Below are 23,117 nucleotides of genomic sequence, written 5' to 3'. Positions count from 1 at the left end.
CACTGTCACATAGTGACGTATAAATTTAGAGCCAGCTCTATCCTATAGTAGATATTCCTTTTTAACTATTAAAGATAACAGAGGAGTATAGACTCCGTTACTAGTAACATATCACTCAAACATGTTTTTCTCGGAAACGAATTTTGTCCTTCACGACGTACGCCACTATGCGACCGACGATATATGTGATTTAAAGCAGGCAAAGGCTGCATTTCATATCAACATAAAGTTCATCATGTTGAAGTTTTTAAATCGGATTTTTCAGGCAATGGATGATTATGCTCTTCATATTTAAAACATGAAACTACAATTCAACCTATAACTCACTCCAAAACTACTCCACCCTACTATCTACAACCGATAAACTTGCCCTACAACTCGTCCCACAACTTACACAAGCACAACTCGCCCATACACAACTAGCCATTTAGCCATCCCCATATGCAAAGAGTCACATGTAGTCCGACGTGTAGGACCTTTTTTTCTTATTTCCCAGACAATATTCACCTCAGACTATGACCACTATCTCATATCTATGGCGCAAGAAAGACGAATCGCGAAAGTCCAGTGACCATCGCCGCCCGAAAGCGGCGTGGTCACTGGACTTTCGCGGTCAATCTTTCTTGAGCAATCAGAGCCTGAGCAGTGATAGTTGGTAACTGAGAAAAAAACCAGGTCCTATTCGTCGGACTAGTCACATGTGGGGTTCATTAAACCCACTATGCTGCCCTGGATGTGGAAGTGAAGTGTATGTCTGATCATGAGTTATAATAATAACAAAAAAATGATTCATGACCCACGGATCATTATCTGATTGCAACATTACGGAACATTACTAAACTGCAACATGGCTACACCAAATTTCCAGCAGAAAAATCCACAACCATTATACTGCAACAATATTCACTATTCGATGGCTCTCAAAACATATTATCAGCACACACGACATCAGGAAATTCTCGCAAAACGGACAGAGGAAGAATTTGACACATATGTAGTGAGGGTTTTATCTGAAAAGTTTGGTGATAAACTTGATGATCAGCCATTACGTGTGCTTGGTGTGGGCAGTAGTGAAGGTAAGGCCAAAATAGACCATATATCTGGAGCCGTTAGAACCGCAATTTTGATCTTCTTTTATTTATTCATATTATTTATTAGACTTCATGCATTAAAATATAACGGGCATACAATTAAGGGATCCAAAATGAGCGTTTTTTGCGTTTCGACAGTATTTTTTGTGGGACATTAGAGCACCTCAGACCTATCGAATTGCATTCTGAATACGAAGCATGTCTTTCTGATATCAAATAATTTTCATTTTTTTTTAAATCACAATATAATACACATTTTATGACAAATTATAAAAATTTGATATTTTTCAAATTTTGATATATAACAGTCCTCGAAGTAAATTATATAAATCTAATGATATATTCTTAAAGTGTATGTAGCAGGAAGAAAAGCCGACAGTCAATTGAAAATTTTGACCTTTCATATTGAAGATATGGATTTTTTTCCCAAAAAGACCCAATTTTTTTTGGTGTTTTGGGAAAAAATCCATATCTTCAATACGAAAGGTCAAAATTTTCAATTGATCGTCGGCTTTTCATCCCACCTACATACACTTTAAGTATAAATCATCAGATTTATAAAGTTTACTTCAAGTACTGTTAAATAGCAAAAATATCAATTTTAATGATTTGCCATAAAATGTGTATTAAATTGCGAATTTCAAAAATCAAAATTATTTGATATCAGAATGACATTCTTCGTATTCAGAATGCAATTCGATATGTCTGATGTGCTCTAATGTCCCAAAATAAATACTGTCCAAACGTTCATACCCCAGCCCTTAAACATAGTGTACAATATGAAGATAACGTACACTACACAAGGTAACCTTGCCCTGGGTAACTTTGTTATTAGAATACAACAGCCAACAGGCCCAAAACATCATCGATTTATTATTTTTATTTAAAGGAAGGTGACCTGATATATTTGGAAAATCAAATTCCTTAAAACTTATGTATAACATAAAATGTCATCCCTTTCAAGCACTCATGCAAAAAGAACATATAAATGTTTTTTGTAAATGTGACTAATTCTAATGGAATTACCGACATTCATTTATATAGCGTGATATTGGTAGTCTACAGTGTTTTTATTAATGATAATTATCATGATCATGTAATTTATTGATTTCAAGTGAAAGGCCCTATTTTTCTCATAAACATATTGAAATTAGAAGTTTCAACACAGTGTATTCATTGGTGGGGAAGGGGAGAATTGGGGATTTTCATCACGTTAAAATAACAGAAATAAGACCATAATATAGTATACGTTTTCCATGTGTCCCAACACATTTTGACGACATTTTTGTTTTAATATCTGTTTCCATTTGTTTTAGGCGAAGTTAAGATTAAATCAGATTTCACTGTCGCGGAATTGGAGAAAATTTGTGCATCTACAAATAAGACATGGGCCTAAGTAGAGGCTGCCCTTCCATCTGGTCACATGCCCAAACCAATTAGCTACCTGAGCTGCGTTTCACTATGGTCAACATATGAGCATGTTCTCCTATATTTAACATCAGTTCCCTTATCTGCTTGTTTGAAGTGTGAGAAGTGTAATGCACCTGAAGTAGTCTGGGCATGCAGTTCATCTCAAAAGCGTTGATTCGTTTTTCCATTTCTGCATTCAGCGTCCAGGTTTCGCACCAAAGCCCAGAGTAAAAAATCGACTATGGACTTTGAATTTTGAGAATTGTTTTATATAAATGTCTACCCCTTGTAAAGATGTAAACAAGATTTAATTTAAACAATAATTTAAATAGCGCCATCATTGTTCACCTTTATTTAAAAATGACTACGGTGTAACATGTCATCAAACAACCGTTTTGGATTGTCATGTAACTTGTTGGATGTACACTCCAGCTATTCAATATGAAACTAAAAACACATTTATTCATATAAAATTCTTGCCTTGTCATGTATGCATTGTTTGTATATATTAGTTATTTGGCAATTTCGCTTGCATTTTGTTCGTTTTTGTAAAGTTTTCTATGTTTCTGCATATATATCTGAATGTAGATTACAGGATGGTTGTTAACTTGATGGATGTGATCACCAATGAACGCTAAAAAGTCATGATAAGGTTATCTGAGGTTAACTGAGAATTGAAAAAGAAATTTCCTTATGAATTGGGTATACATCTTAGAACTAATAAAAAAAATTATTTGTTGTTCTCTGCTTGTTCTCTGTCTTCAGTGAACGACTCTTTTCAGAGTCATCAGTAGACAAGGGGCGGTCTACATGTCTCATTCTTAGGTACTTTGTCCTGAAGAAGTCAGAGCTACTCCTGACGAAAGCTTGCCAGTTCTAAACTTGTCCGACGGCGAACCCGCTAAAAACCCACTAATTATAATAATTGAAAACAATTTAGGTAATCAAGAAACTTTACAGCTGAAGAAATTGAAAACCAAATTCTCTCGAATATCTGCAACTGTCATTGAACCAAGCACAGAGCAGATCTGCAAGTATCAAGAAATGGTACATCAAAATAGCAGCGACATTACCGGGATTGAATACAAGTGGCATAACCAAATCTTCCAAGAGTTTGAGAGATCTGCGGAAGCAGGGCAGAAGTACCATTTCATCACCATTATCCATGCCGTGTATTATGTGGGTAAAGTAGAAGAAACAATCAAAACGTTCTATGAGTTATTGGAGCCTGGCGGGATGATCTTCATGGTAATACAAGCAGGTAGGTAAGACACTCGAGTGTAAGTACTCACGACAATTTGACGTATATTTCTATAGCCAATGCCCAAATTTTCTCAAAATTGTTATGTATTGTGCAATTTTGGCTCCAGATTCACAAAATTAGCGACAAATTTGAAGGCAAAAAGACCTCCTATATTCCAGTTTTTACCCCAACAAAAACTATCCTTATTATACCAGAAAGCCAAAAATGAGACCTATTTTCCGTATCCATTTCAGCAGCACATCCACATAAAGCCATTTTACTGAGATCGGAGGTAAGAAAGCTTTAGGGGCTAAAGTATGAGTACCAATATATCACCATACATGTAAATATGTAATCATGGCTCCTCTTAATTGGGTGGTAATAACTCTGAACACACTTAAATAAAAGCAATAAACTTCATCGTTCTGTTGTAGACTCCGGTTCGACATTGCTTGCGAAGACATTCCCACGGCTAGCTATGGAAGAGCAGACTCCAACAACTACTGCTGAACCACAGAAGATAAAGACAAACTGTCTTATCACCTCCACAGATGTCAAATCTGTTCTCAGCAAGTACCAGATGGATTATACTCAATCTTCTTACACAGTATCAGCAGATCTAACCAATTTTTTTTCCAAAGATGAGATGACACCTGTGACCAAGCTTTTACTTGATTTCATCACTATGACAGTAAAGTTTCAGGAATCAGTACCAGAAAAAATCTTCAATGAAGTCATGGACTATATCAAACGTAAAACACGTGTCAAGAAAGGTGATCAAGGTAATGATAAATATTACTTTGATACTGAATACGATATTTTAGTAATATCAAAGTAGGTAATATGTGTTAAGAACAGATCCAATCAAACCAAAGTCGGCAATAGTGAAATTGAAATATAGGCGCAAATAAATGGGAAGAATACAATAAACCACATAAAAAATTGACATATATGATATAAAAAGTTCATAACTTTGAAACCAATTATGCCTGCATTTCAGTAAGCCTAGATACTGAGCAGAGCAACTTAGTAATTGTAATAACTCAATTTTCAAATTTTCCAACGTCGGAATGAGTGGATCAGATCATGTCGCATACAGAAATATATACAGGGTGAGTCAAAAAATGTGCAATAGAGCAATAATCGATATTTATGTAAAAAACCACGTTGAACTTTCCAATTATTGACAGTTTTTATAAATGCCACACTCAATAGTCACATGTTGTGAAAAAATGAAGTCAATCACATCTACCGTTTAATTTTTATGAGTCCTTTTGCTACGATACCCAATTTCATTATTTGTCCACGAGGTACCATGTATTTTGAATGAGAGCACACAATGCACGATAAAGGCACCAGCTCTGAAACTGACTTTAACTTCAATAAGGTTGATTTTTGCGTTATTTTAATTTCTTCTTTCTGTTCAAACAAACTTTCTAAAATTACTTTAAGTCCTTCATACCTCACTCGACTCCAACTCCAGTTTCTTTTAATCCCAATATGTCCAACTGGATATTTTATAATTCACTCCTCTTCAATTTGCGCGCATTTCATTTCGACATCCGCCTACAAGTGAGTATGTTTTTGATAGAGAATAAACATATTTAAAGTAAAGGTAAAATGAAAATAACAACAAATAATATTTCTTTTCCTTAAACAAGACAATAACAATTTGGGTGCTCCATTTTATTTCAATGCCAATGAGGTTAAGAAAATAGCAGTTGTTCCAAATCTACCTTACGCAGAGTGGGCTGACATAATGACATTCAAATTTTAGATGTTTCTTGGACAAACATTAAAATTGGGTATTTTTCACACAAGGTCACTAATGGATATATCGTTTATAAAATGTTTTAAAACCTAAAAGGTTCAAATCGGTTCTTAAATAAAAATGGATTCTTTTCTCTATTGCACTTTTTTTGACTCACCCTGTATATTGGGCTATTTCAGATGAATTTTCTATCACTCCTCCATTAACTGGTATATAAATTACCGTATATTTTTGGTACATTTAATCAGAATTTGCTATTTTATATAATGTAGATCACAAGTTGTGGTCATTTTTACCCCAGTATTCTGAGCCAGGGGTACCCCTGACCCCTTAACATTGCCTTAGGCTCCACATTATTCAGGCCTATTATCAACATAATCTCATTTCACTGGGATTATGAAAGATTGTGAGCTTTCTTCTCATACCAAAATCTACCTTGATGGGGTAAAGTGGAAGGAGGAGGCTGTTGATTGGGTCGCCCACCTTTAATTCCATTTCTGTATTAAGGTTACTGCAATTGTAATCTGTACAGTCTCTATAATTTACATTGAGGAATGCTAAATGCGCTATATAAATCACTTGTATTCATTATTATTACACAATTCTGAATCGTGGTTACCATGTACTCATAATATATCTTTATTTTATTTTATACCGTAAAAAATCGTTAATAAGCATATGTGCCTATTAACGAGTTCTCGGACAAGAACGAATTTTTAGGGTAGTTTATTAAACTTTTCCATGTTTTACTTTTAATTCTCTAATATCTGTGTTGAGAGATTTCTTGTCCGAGCAACTTGTTAATTATAGGCACATATACTTGACATCATGCAGTTATTGTTAACTACATGTATGTACACAACACAGGGGCACTCACATAGGTAATTGACCCGTACTAGTAGCGCTGTGCTGTGGGTATAGGAGATGAACTAGTTAGCGTCATATATCAAAAAGTATAAAAGCTCTGATTTTAGTACTTGCTCTATGTTTCAATTACTTATTATTTTCAAAATATCTGAATTTTTAATTCGGTACAAGCTTTAATAACGGGGGGAGCATGCATTTGTATGAGAAAGGAAATCTACCATCTTATCCAAACTCGCGTGTTAATGCTATGCACATTTTGCTGCACAGGGCCGCCCTGACTTGGTCGCGTTTGGAAGAAAAGTGCCATTTAATCGTAATAGGTACAAATTTAGTACTTTCTGTCAATCAAGTATGGTTTATATTCTACATGTCAATCTTTAAATTATTAGCACAGTCCTTATAATAACTGTGGAGCGCCTTAATGAGTAAATGATAGCAAACCAGTGAAAAATCCCCAAAACTCAGTCAGTGGAGCTCCACCCGTACATGTCAATAGCGTCATTATCGATTGGATTAGTCGACCGTAGCGGACAATTCGATCGCTCATTGGATTAATATTATCACGTGGTAAGAAATGTGCATTGGACAATCGATTACTATAATGGTTTAGTACTGCATATTTCGGTTTAATCTTCACTAAGCGGGTTTATGGCTGAAAAGGTCATGGTGAATTTGCCGTGGACAAAACTGCACTATGACCTGCTCCCACGAAATGCGCGTAAAGTCGCAAGTTGGTAGTTTCAAGACATCCTGGCTGCTATGTTCAAGTGCTTTGTTTGCCGCGCACCTGTACAAACCAGTAGTGCGCCTATGTCCTTCGTGAATGGCCCATTGACCACTGCATGGCGAGGTCATAGAGTTCAATTTGAGTTAATTTAGATGATATTTACTAGCAACTTTACACTCTATTATGAACTTACCAGAAAGTTGGTCAGTTCTGATAAATTGTATACAACTAGTTTGTAAACATATATCTTGAATAACGCTCACAAGTGTTCATGGGTACGCATGTGCGCTTGCAAGTGCTTATGGGTAGGCACGCGGGCTTGCAAGTGTTTATGGGTACTATTGCGTGCAGGTGTCTATGAGTACATACGCGCTTGCAAGGGGCAATTAGACGCACTTCATGACCTCTGTCTAGAGCGTTGGACCATTGCTGAGAGAGGATGGTTAGGATGTCAGCTGTGGTATGATGAGGACTAAATCCAAACTGTCTGTCTGATATGAGATGGTGCTGCAAGAGGTACTTCGGAAGCTACTTCTGTACCACTGCCTCCACAATGTTGCTAAGAAGAGAGATGGAGCGGTACATGGAAGGATTATACTTTGAATCCCTCTTATGAATCCCTCTACTTTTGCGAAGCACAGCTCAAATAAAAGGCTGAGAAGTTTTGCTAATCAGCACTGCTTTCAGGATTCTAGTGGGAATCTTATCTTTATCAGGTTCCAATTGTCTCAAAAGCCTCCTGATGACCATGGCTTTGAAAACTGTGGTGTCATATCCCATTCACTTCTGGGACAGGTTCTTCCGCATTCTCACTTCTTTGCAAAAGTCTGTTCTAGTATTTTAGCCTTCTCCTTTGCCATGTTTGCCGTGGTGTAGATCTGGTTTCCCATCTAACAATTTTTCGTTGTTACAACGTTGTCTAAAAGTTATATAAAGTCGTACAAACGTAATATATGGACGTTGTAAGTACGTAAATCTGTGAACTCGTATTCGTGTTGTGACAACGTTATTCCCGAACGTTAATGTAACATCATTATGACGTTGTTTTGACGTCAAGTTGTGAACGTCGAAACAACGTCACTATGACGTTATATCAACGTCCGAAAATCACAACACGAATACGAGTTCACAAATTAACGTAATTACGACATCCGTAGATTACGTTGTATCGGGGTTAGACCATGACATTTATACGTCGAAACAACGTCATAAATTTGCGTACTAACGACATCCGTAGATGACGTTGTATCTGAGTCAGTTCATGACTTTTAAACCACGTTTTAACCACGTGTTTCATAGGTAGAGACAACATGATTATGACATTATATTAACATCCGGCAACAATGATGCTCAATCCCAAAAAGGGAGAGTGTATAAAAATTCAATGTTTAGAACTTCGGGAATAGAAGTCGTTACTTTGAGTTTCATACATACGCACGATATAACGACGTTTCTGATTGGATTTGCGCCCTTTTTGCTGGTCATAAATACCGTTTATGACCAGTACGCAGGGCATAAACAAGCTGCGTCACGCAGCGTTGGAACCCAATTAACGCGATCCACGATTTGCTAGTGTTGCGTACACGCGCATGTCACCGCGCCCATCACACGCGGAGCGCAAGAGATGAACGCGTTGACTCCCGGCCGTTGACCTCACGAGCTGCTTCCTGCAAGTAGGCCTACTCATTTTCTCCCAATTTTTGAAGGAAAACGGTATGAAAATGTTATTTAAACTTGTAAACCTTATTATTTTCATTTGTTTTGGATTGCTAACAATGTTCAGAATGTTGGGTATGTAAGAACGGGGTTCATTCGTAGGATTTCGGGCATGATCGTTGATTTATACATTATACTGTTGAATAAACAGCGATCGTGCCCTCAATCCTATGAATGAACCCCTAATTCACGCCTAAAGGCGATCGTTAGACGACACGATGGAGACATTTTAGCTGGACAACAATCTACTTGGTGTCAACATCTAACTATTTTTCAAACATTGCATCAACGTCGAAACAACGTCATTATAACGTCATGATGATGTTATATCAACGTCCAAAAATCAACGTCAAAAATAACGTTGTCACTGCATGAATACGAGTTCACAGATTTACGTGTTTACAACGTAAATGACAACCTAAGTCCAACGTAAGCGAACGTCGTGAATACGTAGTGTGTTAGCTGGGTTTGATCCTTTATTATATATGTCTGCCCTGGCTTTTCTTCCAGAAAGAGTGTTATAACCATGTTCCACCACTTTTTGCTGCTCAGGCTGCCATCAGGGAGCTCTTATCAGCTTGTTGTTGTACTTCCTTCTGGCTTGTTTCTCAACCTTCTGCAAACTTATCCTTGTTTTCCTATAGTGTAGTGTTGTGGTTCTTTAACACACCCATTGGGTAGTGGGGATCTACTTTATTGTTAACTTAATTAAACAGAGTGTTTTGTTGTGCATTCTGAAGTGAATTTGGGAAAAAGTTGTTTTTTGCCTTGAGTCATTAACAACTCGTAACAAGGTGCACCTACAGACACAACTAATTTAACTAATGATTTAGTTGCAAGCTAAGACATGTGCAAACATTACAAATATAACACAAAATCAGGTTTCAAAACAATTAACCAATATCATAACAGAATATAAGGGGTGGTGCAATAATTATGTGTATCCCCGGCCTGGTGAATTATAGGGGGCAAAGATTTTTTGGCATGCCAAAATGGGGGTCAAGCGATTTTTTGTAAGAAAACATTAGGAACACGTTCAAATATGCAAAATTTCTTGCTCACTTTCCTCGCATTATATGATTTGACAATTTAAGGTTTTAAATTTCGGTTCTCCAAAATCTTAGTGTGTAAAGGGGGGCAAAGATTTTTGACAGGTCAAAAAGGGGTGGGGAAAGGTTTTTGGCACGTCAAAAGGGGGGGCAAAGATTTGTTGACACGGCCAAGGGGGGGGGATTTTTGGCAGACCACTTTGAGAATTCACCACCCCGGGCGGGGGTACACATATTTAATTAATGATTAATATTTAAATCAAACAGCATGGCTATCATACTATTACAAACCACAAATAACCCGAACGATATTCGTGGCAGCTCTAGTTTCCTTTTCAATCTGTACCAGGATAATACACAAGTTCAGTTAGGGGAGCGGTACTTGACTTGACTTGACTTTTTGATATTTTGAATTATAATAAATTCATATGACCTTGACAGGTGAGAGGGAGCGTTTCAGAAAGAAAATCATATAGGGCCTGCTATATACAATTGAATACCTATAAAGCAAAATACAATTTGTAAGACTAGTACAACATACCGTGTGATCAGAGATAATGGCTACTGCTGATTTATTACCAATACTTAGTATTTGGGACGATGAAAATCACTTTTTAAAATGTTTTGATGCATTCGTGAAGAGACTTCATGCGAGAGACATGACGAATGAAGATTGGCTTGCTGGTATTGTTACAGACATACGACCCAAGGTTGTTCAGAGCGTTGATCAATCTACCAAAGGAACACTTAAAGCTCTCGGTGTAGGAAGTGGTGATGGTATGTATAGCTTGATTACATAATTATTGAATACATGAATACAAAACCCACCCAAGTCCATGGGAAGTGATTTTTAGAGAAAAACCTGTGTATCATTTTAATTCCTTTAGTTAGATTTACCTGGTCAATATGGTAAGTTTTACGTTCAAATGATTGGAATAAACTGTATAAAGTAAGACGATTAGCATTTCAGGGACTTTGTACGGTTCATTTTAAATTTTGGACTTGGGTGGTTTTTTAAATCATATACAAAGACAACAACGTTGGAAAGAGATTACCACTAGTAAGATAATACAAATAAAGCACACAGGTATGTATAATGTTGATAAGCATTCTGCCGTGTAATATAAACCACACACGATCCTTTATTAAACCCTTTTTTTTTCAAAAGTCAGTCTTCAGCAATGAATGTGTTACAAGAGGACTTTTATACATGCTGGATTTCAATCAATGTGTTACAAGACTCAAATCACGGAATTGGGTGATTCTTTCATACGTGCTATTTCTCACATGCTCAATAAACACAGATGATGAATTTGAGTTGTTCTTTCATACATATGACAGGCCTATGTATAGCAACAATTTCTCATGCTTAACTCAATTTGGCCAACGTATGGACTTGGGTGGCTTTTGTATTCATATATTCAATTATATGTCGTGTTTTCAGTATTGCTATATAATTAGACTTTCCGGTAAACTAATACCCACACACCCACAAGCAATACAAACACATACCCCCCCACCCCGTGGCGTAGCTTCATAGGGGCACGGGCACGTGCCCCATTATGTGAAAATTGCGAAAATCCCAATAAATAAAATAGTCGAAAATGGCTTGTGCGCCCCCACCAGGTCTGCCCCCCCCCCAGGATGACTTACGCTACGCCACTGCAGCCCCCTCCCCGATATATCCGTAGCCCAGGAGCCGCAGAATGGACATTGCACGTTGTCAATAGAATGTTATTACTTTTGCTTCAGCGCCCAAGCTCGTGTGTGTACATTTGGGTGCAGAAACTGGTTTGAATGGTGTGTTGCCCTCGCGTTTGTGAGATTTTTCTAAACACTCAATTTGGCGATAAATATTTGACCTGTAAAACCAGTTGCGTATAGATTTCTTGACATGGGGAGGAATAACCCTACGCACGGTTGTTTGATGGCATGTAGAACTGAATCAAATATGTAAATAGCGTCATATTGATAATGATAAAGAAAAGAAAATCTAAGTTAAAAATAGATCAAATATGTATGTGTTTATTAGTGTGATAGCTGTTGGTCTAGAATTGTAAATTATGTAATGTTTTGTTAGCTGGTTAGAAACATTAATAAATGATCACATCAAACAACCATGTGCGGAGGTCGGTCTACAATCCATCAACCCAGTGAGGTCCGGAGGAGGCCCATGTCTTATTTATCAATGCCCCTAGCCCTCCCCTTGCAAAGTTGACCAACTCATTTGCTCCCATCAATATTTTTGAATAAATTACTCGCGGAGCGCGTAAAAATGTCTACATTATAAGGGGCTGTGCAATAATTATAAGCCCTGGGGAGGGTAAAATTGGGGGGGCAAGAAGTTTTGGTGAACCGAAAGGGGGAAAAGCAATTTTTGGCCAGCCGAGAATTTTTGGCACACATTCATGGGGCGTCTTTTAAATAAAACGCTCTAAAAAGGCATAGGAAAACAGTATGGAAACGTTAATATGCAAATTTTCCTGCTCGCTGCGCTCGCAACGTATATCTAGACCATTTAAGGTTTGCAAATTGGGATCCCAAAGATTTGGCATGTATAAAGGGGAGAATTTTTGACGGGCCGAGAGGGGGAAAGCGATTTTGGCAGGCCGAGGGGGGGCAAGCGATATTTGGAGGGCCGTTCGAAAATTTACCTCCCCGGCTCATAATTATTGCACAGCCCCTAATACTAATACACGATGACTATTAATAATTAAGCTTCAGTATACACCTATCCGACTTCGCCATTACTGCGGTGTCCCCGATGTAAAACTGCGGTGTCCCGAGGTGGCCATCCATTATTTATTGTGTGCTATACAGAATTGTACCCGGGAATTGTACACAATAGTGATATTCAATACACAATCATGAGTATTGAATTACGAATTAAATCTCCCGCTCTGGTACATCTGTGTTGCCGTCAATAGAGGGCCAAATACAGTAAACGCTTCTCGGATTGGTGTATAAGCAAGAATATTCCATTTTACCATAGTGGCTCATGACCTCTATATGAACTTTTTTAACAGGGAGAACTGAAGATTACTTTCTTTCTCACTTCAAAGCTCATTTTACACATATTCACCAATGCTTGGTTGAACCAATCAAACGCTTAGCAGAACAGCATCAGAAAAGCACACAACAAACTGATTGGAAAGAGGTGATATATGACTGGAGAGAGCAAACATTGGAAGAATACATGGAGGGTGTGAAAGAGTCGGGAACAGATGCGAAGTATCACTTTATCAGCGCTATTCACAGCATTTATTACATGACTAAGCCAGAGGATACGCTTGGATTTCTGTACGACCAACTCGAAAAAAGTGGAATACTTTTAATTCATTTAGTGTCAGGTAAATCTATTATGAATTATGTCGATTCTTACTAAATCTATTATCGGTATTGAAGATAATTATATTATTAATTTCATCTTATGTATATGATTTCATGACATAATATTCTTGTGTAAATCCTGTGTTTATCAGAACTGTAACAATAATAAAACATGGAATCGGAAATGGAAAACATCAAATTATGGAATCACCCACCACTAATTGCAACAGAATCCAAAAACATATCAAAAGTCCCCGAAAATCCAAGAATAGGAATAGTGGCTAATTTGCATAAATCCAAAAAGGTCAAAATTTTGATACCACAGGGGACAAAAATTGAAAAATTATCTGGTTTTGCAAAAACAATTAAAAAAGAATAGTTTGCCATATCTCAGGTGGTTTGTTATCTTGGTAACATGGCCAAAAAGATCAAAATCCATTGAGCCCTATTGACCTTGACCTATTTGCGATGTTACATATGTAACAAAACATCCAAAACAATGCAACTGTTCTTGTTTTAATTTATTTTTGCTAGGGAACAATTTGAGACCGATTGGATTAAAATTGGATCATTTTCAATTGTGGACACCCGTGGACCCCACAATTTGACCTGTGAACTCAAGAATTATATGTCGGAGACAGGTCAAACATACTTTTTCTAATATGATGAGAGCAATACATTGATGTGGTTTTAACAGGATTTGACCAACTTTGAAATTCTACCCCCTGCATAAGCGGCCATTTTGGATTTATGCAAATTAGGCACTGTTCCACTACTTGAATTTTCGGGGACTTTTGATGTGTCATTTAATAAGCTTTTCTGAAATGAATGCTGATTAAATGGATTCTGTTGTAAGTAACTATGGACAGATGGATCTATGTAAATGCTGAAACCCGAATTCCGAAAAAAATAAATGTATATGATTATAATTTCATATTTCTTTCAGAAAAGAGTGCCGTTGGTCGCATTAACCCTTGGATACCTTTTCAATACAGCAAATATATGATAAAGTCGTCTCGATATGTTATTGACTACTTCGAAACTAGAGGCATCCCATTTGCCCTGTACAGCCGTGACGATATTTTAGATATTAGTGGATGTCTTGACAAGGACGTCTCAGAGGAAGCTTCCCTAGTTCTTGATTTCCTTACACATGTCAAAGATTTCTGTAAAGCACCCTTACCACAAAAGATTAAGGACAACGTGTTTTCAGCTTTGCATGAAATGGCGGGAAATATATCCAAATCAGCGTCGCAGGAAGCAATACACCAATATCATTGTATCGTAGTACAACGTCAGCTTGAACCGATAAAGTAAGACGGTCGAATATTCTCTTACGGGACTTTCTGCCTTACATTAAGGCCTATGACCAAAACAATCTGACTTGATTTAAGGAATTTCATCATCATCATCATCATCATCATCATCATCATCATCATCATCATCATCATCATCATCATCATCATCATCATCGTCATCGTCATCATCATCATCATCATCATCATCATCATCATCATCATCATCATCATCGTCGTCATCATCATCATCATCATCGTCATCGGCATCGTCATAGTATAGTATAATAGTATAGTATAGCCTAAAAAATGAGAAAACGTGCCTGTCACGATCACTAAAGTGGTTATAGCTACAACTCTGAGAAATACTTTTCTGTAATGATTGGTTAAATACTTGAGTCGTATATCGGTTGAAAAGTTGCTTTCAAAGAGGCCTCGTGTCATAATAGTGCGTGACCATCCTACTCTGTGTGTACACACACCCCTGCGTGTGTGTGTGGGTTAAGCATGTAACTGCATGTTAAGAAAATTATCTCCTATGGTATTTTGGCTTAGTAAAGGTAGATTGGATAACAATACCCGAATCAAATAGACTTCGCAAACAAGCTTAATGGATTATGGATATACGAGGACCTCCACATCTTTGGGAAGTTTCCAGTCTGGGTAGGTGCTTCATATAGAAGTCCCAAATATGCTAATGAGGAATATAGATTCATTCCGTTGTTATACACCTATCCGACTTCGCCATTACTGCGGTGTCCCCGATGTAAAACTGCGGTGTCCCGAGGTCGGGGGTTCTATCCATTATTTATTGTGTGCTATACAGAATTGTACCCGGGAATTATACACAACAGTGATATTCAATACACAATCATGAGTATTGAATTACGAATTAAATCGCCCGCTCTGGTACATCTGTGTTGCCGTCAATAGAGGGCCAAATACAGTAAACGCTTCTCGGATTGGTGTATACCAGTGTTACATATGTGTTAGAGCGTGACATTGTATTCATAATCCTCATTAGCATATTTGGGACATCTATAGACGAATCCAATTTCACACATTTCTACACCTCAATGGCAGCCATAGCTGCCCCCCTTAGGTCTATCCCACCTAAAATGTGAAATGATGTGGCCTTGGCGGGGATATTAAACTGCATTCCATCACCCGTGTTACACGTAGACAAAAGAATGGTAAAAGTTTAAAACACAATACAATTCAACATCGATTTTTAAGCGGATTTAATTCACCCAATTGGGCATTAACAACACCAGTTTGGTTCAGACGGGACCCAGTAATGGCCGACTGAATTCTGACCATCACTTGGCTCGTTGGATGAAGCAACAACCGTAGTCTGATTTAAAGCCTTATATTACAGGACCTGAACCATAAATGAGTAGGGGTGAAAACAGCGATTTCGCGACCAAATGACAGAGAATAAGATTTGAAAGTGGTATCAATATACTTTGAAGCATTGGGAATCATTTAAAAAGTATGCAATCTTGTCAGATGTTAGTACACTCCAGATAGAGGGCGCTTTTCAAAATGGCCGCCAAAATGCCTAAAATTGTCAACAATTGCCACAAATTGTGTGATTTATATATCACAATGGTAACAAATCCTGTACATGACGAGGTGTATAATTTCATATTTTGACATGTTTTTCTTCTTCCTGTATTTTATATGTGTGTTTTATGTGTAAAAGTTTCACGCAATATCCGCACAATTTGCTATCGCGCAAATCATTTGTCTCTGGTTATGGCACATGAGTTTGACAATGTCGTCTCTAATAGAACATCCATTAAACCGTTAATGTAACATATTATCAGAATTATCTATCTACACAGATAAATATCGACCGATCATTGTCAAGCTAGAACTAGCTCTTTCGTTGGTCTGATGCAAAGTAATACGGAAGTGCTGTATTTTTATGACTGGTTTAAGGCAGAGCAGCTGCATCCCTTGGCCTTTTGGCACTGTGGATATGAATCGGGTTTTGTATCATATTATAAGTTGCAAACGAATAGAACTTCCAGGACTATTTTCACATGCGAAGACTATTGAAAAAGTAGACATTAAAAACTATGCAATGCGCGTGTGGAGTTGCTTGTTTGTTTGTAAATTTATGTGATTGTGTGGGAGATGGGATGGGGTGGATTCGTTATGTGTACACCAAAATACATTTCATACTTTCCATTTTGAAAGACGATGCTGGGCTTGGAAAACTGTAACATGAACTTACATGCAGTATTTGAATATTGTCATTGTGTTATCGCTGAGGGTAGGACAAAGGTTTGTGTTCTGGACATAAGTTACCCGGGGATCGTCTCCAGGGTCGTTAGGTGCAAATAACTCACATAATGCATTGAACATACTGCAGTTACTGTCCGTTTTCCTATACACAATACACAGTGCTCTCACCATTGACGCGTGACCTGTACAAATGATGTATGTTGGGAGAATGGGCACTTGCCTAGTTAACATCACTGTGTGAAAAATAACCAGCCAATATTTTATTTATTCTCCAAAACTTCTAGCAAATATATTTCTCTAACATGACCTAAAATTACAGCTATGTTAGATGTTCAGAAATGGTCGCACTTTTGTAAAATATGAGTGAGGGCAAGGCATAGCTAGCCAACTCCCCGTGTTAATTGAATGGAGATTTGACCGAAAATATTGGTATCGGACCGCTCACTTCTGAAGGATGCCACAAAAAACGGTAAAAGCTACATTTAAATTATTCTAAATAGGTTCTAGAAAATAAAGTTTTGTAACATGTCCTAAATTTTTAGCTAATTTAGATGTTTGGAGAGGTCGCACTTTTGTGTTTTAGGAAGGATATGTAAACGACAGATAACACCAAAAATATGAAGAAATTATTTCCAAACCGTGTTAAGTCAACAATCATTATGTTGCTCATTTTGAAGAATGCTGGTTAACAAAAGCAGGTCTTTGTCTCATTTCGTGAACAAAAGTACACATACCATTGTTTCCTTTCGTTTCCTTTATAATCGGTTACCCAACTGAAGCTATAATACGCAAACTTTATTGCGATATCGCACATGAAAACAGTCACATATGCACAGCCAGAGAAGATCCGATTTAATCAGTTGAGCTGTTTCAATGAGTGTTATCTTGGTTTAATAGCTTTTAATGGGGTTAAGTCCTGCAAAGGTCGAGATGAATTCTACTGTAGACATGACTGCATCATGACTCGTCTTTAAAAATCATTTTTATCTTTATCCAGTACTCAGTTAATATCTTTAATTGATTTAAGCTATACACAAAGTCCACGGTGATACACAAATTACTGTCCACTGTCAATCAGAATATAACTTAGACTTGATCTACGGCCGGGTCATTTATATCCCTTCATTACATTCGAATAGCGCCTAGCTTTAAGATGTTAATTAACAAATAACCCAAAGGCTACGCCGATGGCCTGCGCTTTCACATCTGACAATCAGTATAACCAGTTTCAGGGCTACACACTCCTCTGTTCTCTTTGAAATTGATTTCTGCTATTATGTAGTCTTATGTGTGTTCCCTATGATGTTTAAGTAACCACTCACCTTCAGTTTATACTTGTAGAGTTTGTTTTAGTGTAAATGGGATTTGAATTGTAGTAGAAAATATCCCAGAAAAGCTATCGGTAATCACGTGCTTTGTCAATGCATAAGATGCCTTGGAATGTATGTAGAACGCTCTTAATAGGTTTCTATTTTCAACTGAGAAGATTCAGCATTCGTAGATTTAGACAAGAACGCCGTGAATACGATGAAATGAAACTCATAAACTCGATACCCACTACATGAAATATAGAGCTTATAGACAATTATTAATAACCGTGTTATTAACCAAAGCAACATCTCATGTTTCCCGTTGATCCCACTTCACCCAAACATTAGAAAGATTCTTCCTTGAGCGCGGATACATTTCCTATTAGGAATTCAACTATTTTGTCGTATCAATTACCGAGGAAAGGAAGCCACACAAAATACACGAGTTGAATATAACAGGATATAACAAGTGTAATCTTTACAACTACTTTTAACCTACTTGTGAAACCCAGCATTCCTTCATCATCACACTATATGCAAAGTGGAAGAGTAAAGTAGATTATAGCTCTTACAACATGAACTCTTTTAGACGTACGGAGAATGAACCCAACATCTTTAGGTTAGCGTTACTTTACCAGAGAAATGTAAAGAATATTTATATTCCTATAATTATCTGCAATTTTTTATGTGGTTTGGATTAACAAAACGGTCGATATCTAAGCTATTAACGATAATCTTATTCTTATGTCAAGTTCGTATGTCAATTTCATATAAATTCACGATTTTTAAATACAAGTCATGCATTAGCTTACATGAATACAAAGTAGAAATGGATTAAACACAGGTGAAATCGGGCAAGCAAGTTCCCTCCCTAAAGTACTTACACTACAGGTTGCCGACTGAAAAGCAAATAAGTTGGTACGAGTTAAAAGAAACGATATATGATTCAGATAATGCCTATAGCGGTGAATACTTGACGCAGTCTATCAACTGTATTATATGAGTATGATGCGTTCAAAATCACTCAACATTCGTTGTATTTTATTAGCTTTGATATAATTCCTTCTTAAACACGGTGAAATGAAGAAGACGTGGACTTGAACTCAGTGGCATAACAACCTCTTCGAAAATAAAATAAAAAGATGCCAATATATGCTGTATGCCCAAATATCCTTACAGCACTAACACATTCCCATCTCTCCGTTTAATACCGCTTTTATTAATAAAAGCATAAAAAACCCGAACGGTGTTAAAATAATCAGAAACATTATTTATAAGTTGCAATATTCCGGAGGAATGTGTTTTAAACTCTAATTGAACCAGATCTTACAAAATTTCACTATTAAAACCACTGCCCACGTGACTTGATGACGCAATCAGCCTAAGTCATGTATACCCAGGGAACTGCTGCCCGCTGTGCAGGTCGGTCATCTTCTGCGTGGCATGCGAGGGATCCGAGGCTCGAATCCCGAGTTACCATGTGACTTCTTTCTTCATCTTCTCTCCTTTTTCGTTTCTTCTTTCCCTTCCATAGCAAAAAAAACCTTGTGTTCAGTTAGGATTAATCATCAAGGTAAAATATTATAAAGCCCCTGGTAGATGAAAACCTAAAAATATTCCGATCTAATTGTAGTTGTTTTTGTTCTTGTTTTGAGTAATGCTGTTTTGTTTTTGCCGTATAAACAGGTACAGAAGTTTTAACGATTTATTTTTTATAACTCTCTATACATAATCACTGATAATACGCCTGTCAGCGTATGAAATCACCCACCACTAATTGAAACAGAATCCATTTAATCACCATTCATTTCAGAAAACATACTTTTCATCAAAAGTCCCAAAAAATCCCAGTAGTGGAACAGTGCCTAATTTGCATAAATCCAAAATGCTGGAGACACGTCAAACTATACTTTTTCTGAATCCTTATGATGAGAGCAATTCATTGGTATGTATTTTGAAATATTTGACCAACTTTGAAATTTCACCCCCTGCACAAGAGGCCATTTTGTATGTTCCACTACTTGGATTTTCTGGGACTTTTGATGAGTTATTAAATATGCTTTTTTGAAATGAATGGTGATTAAATGGGTTCTGTTGCAATTAGTGGTGAGTTAACCGCTTATTTTTCTTAACTTGAGTCTTGTATCTTAGGTAGGTTAAACACAACAATTATATAATAAATGCAATTTTGTAACATCGAAGATGTACTGGACACAACATCGTGTTACTATCTACTAATTTTATTCTATTTAGATTCTTATTTTATTCTCATCATTGTTAAAATTCATAATTACCCCCACCTCCTCAGTCTAAAAGATGAAAGAGAAGAGGAGGACCACAAAAGGCTAGTACTTTTAAGACATTACATTTCGTCTATCCTGAGCAATGAGGCTAGCTTCGCCCCTGTGTGTACCCCTCCAAAAGATTTTTCCTTCCTCCTGGCTATAAGAGTTGACTTAAAGATTGTTTACCAATAGACTTGCTTCACACATTCTAAATTGCCAAATTACCTGTCCAATTATTGCATTTCACAAAGTCATCGATCAAAATTCCAAAGGTTACTAAGTATTCAATGGGATAGGGCAACTCCTAATCTGCGTTTTCCTTTAACTACCTCACGTCACCTAATTCATTTATGATGAGACTTGAACAGCAATATTGCCTCAAGCCTTAGGTAACTCTTCTTTACAGACGCTTATCATCTAAGCTTCAGATAATAAAAAAAAGAAGAAGCTTGGTACAAAAGTATTGTCCCGGCCTTCATTGATGTGCGACGTCACGAGAGCTCAGCTATCATATTTCGACAATCAACAGGATTCGGATTCGTCTGATTAGATGGCACACTCCATGCCATTATATATTTGTTTTAAGATAAAATTTATTTTAGAATAAGCTACCCAAAATTTGCTTCAATACACCTGTGGCAAGACCCGAATCAACAAATGTGTAATATGGGCCACGATCGGAGCCCCAGAGGCCATGAACAGAGATATATAATCCACTTCTAGCCGCTAGTGCGCCCTCTGTTGGTGATCCAGTGATGGCCTTCTCATAAATAATATTGATAAGGGGACATGTTCAATGTTGAAACCTTTAGATGAGTCGACTTTGTCATTGTTCAAAGATAAGTGTCTTATAGTTCAGTGCCCAGATCATACCTTATAAAGATAATAATCAATGACAACGCATGTACGCTATTTCCTGTACATATATAATACCTTATTGGAAGTATAGATGGTGAGAATAATCCAAATGCTTGTTATTTTTAAATCCATTCTATTTTCTATGCTACACAATAAACTGGATATATATTACATATATTATACATTACCAAATTCCTTAAAACTATGATTATAAAATCAATTATTGTATTTATCTCCGATAACGTAAAAATGACACAACACTCGGTACCTCTTACTTTACAATCTAAGCATAACAACACAATTATTCTACTTTGCTTGAGTTGTGTTTGCTACGACGTTTGACACCTTCCTTTTGCGGTTCTTGACTTGACCTGAAGCGAAACACGTACTTCTCTTTCATTTTATTCTAATCTACATAAATGACAAAAGTGTTATAGACATTACCATTCGGCGGTGAATTTATCACTTGCGAAGTGTATAATATTTCATGGATGCGATTTAATTATAATGATTAATTGCTATGCGAATATGCTACTTACTCTTTCATTCGTGATCAACATGCATCACAAATAGTTAATACATTTCAAATGCTTCTAACGAGCGGTCATAATCCAGGACAAGTATACTTCTTCTATCCACGGATAATAACAATTAAAATACTGATGATGCGTATAGTCTTGGTAATACTTTGATTCGAAAAACATTAACTAATAGCGATAACTTGAAATTGATGAACATTTTATGGATTTTGATTAAAACAGATCAGAAGTTTTTAAACAATGAGATAAGATTTTAAAGGATTATCACTGTGAAAAACCGCTCAACTCATATTAGTATTACGTCATTGGCAGCTTATATAAGTCTGTGTCCATCGACACTTTGTAATTCATTAGTGGTCATGAGCTATTCTGTCATTCATTGGTTAACCATGTCCTTTAATCACCAAAGAAGAATACATGAAGAATAAGAATAACGTGCAATCCAATGTAACATTTATCAGAGGCTCCGGAAGATTTTTGATATTGGTTGCCATCAATATTGGGCCTGCTCCGAGGTGCGAAACGTTGAAAAGGTGGGTGCGCGAAGTGCGAAAGCTTTTAAAATGTATATATTTTTGCATTAAATTGTACCTTACAATATGAATTATACAGAAAATTATAAATTGTACTTTAAAATTATGAACTATACCCTAAAATTATTGGGGACCGCCTCCAGCCCCCACCCCCTCCGGCCAGAAAATAGATGCACACCCCCTATAGAGGAGTTCGGATATCCGGACTTTTTGTCCACTCGTGACTGTTGGAAATCCAGACTTTTAAAGTGCCCAAAGGCAAAAAAATCCGGCAGAAAAATAGTTTAAAATAAGAAATCCTTAATTTGTGAGCTCATTTTCAACATTTCCGTGATTTTCCCTGCATTTGATTGGATTTCCAAGCTTTTTCCAGTAACATTGGCAACTGGAAATCCAGTCGTTTTCAGAAAGCAGACTTGGAAATCCGGACATTTCTTTGATTGAAAATTTACTCCTCTATAGGGGGTGTGCACCTATTTTCTGGAATAGCCCAATTTACAGAAACAACATTAACTAGCCAAAAAATATAGCAGCAGTAAACACTTCCAAGTAGCGAAGTCAATGGTAATTATTAATTTTTCTGTAAGCTTTGTCTAAACCTGGCATAAGTTTGGAATGCAATTGCCGTGGTTAAACAATTAGTCGGATTCATTACATAGGGACCTATCGTGATTTTGTGGTTATTTTGCAAAATTTGGTATAGGTTTCAAATAACGTTCTTTTCAATCAAGTTCTAAGCTGAAAATTAAGTATTTAAAGAAATAACTACAACTAATTAAATTGGTGTACGGGAAGAAAATGGTAAAAAGTAAAAAATCTGCGTATCTGTGATATACTTTA

The 23,117-nt window shown here is 36.8% G+C and overlaps 1 protein-coding gene across 1 annotated transcript; it reads left to right on the top strand.

Moving 5' to 3' along the window:
* Positions 1 to 847: 847 nt before the first annotated feature.
* On the top strand, positions 848 to 4,582 carry LOC140147251 (histamine N-methyltransferase B-like). Its single transcript, XM_072169030.1, has 3 exons — positions 848 to 1,076; positions 3,442 to 3,762; positions 4,179 to 4,582. The coding sequence occupies exons 1-3, from the start codon at positions 848 to 850 to the stop codon at positions 4,580 to 4,582; spliced, it is 954 nt and encodes a 317-aa protein (XP_072025131.1).
* The last annotated feature ends 18,535 nt before the right edge of the window (positions 4,583 to 23,117 follow it).

This window comes from Amphiura filiformis, chromosome 3, assembly GCF_039555335.1.
Source record: "Amphiura filiformis chromosome 3, Afil_fr2py, whole genome shotgun sequence".
Lineage (NCBI taxonomy): Eukaryota > Metazoa > Echinodermata > Ophiuroidea > Amphilepidida > Amphiuridae > Amphiura > Amphiura filiformis.
Note: the sequence above shows the minus strand (reverse complement) of the source record. Positions and strands in the feature narration are given on the sequence as shown.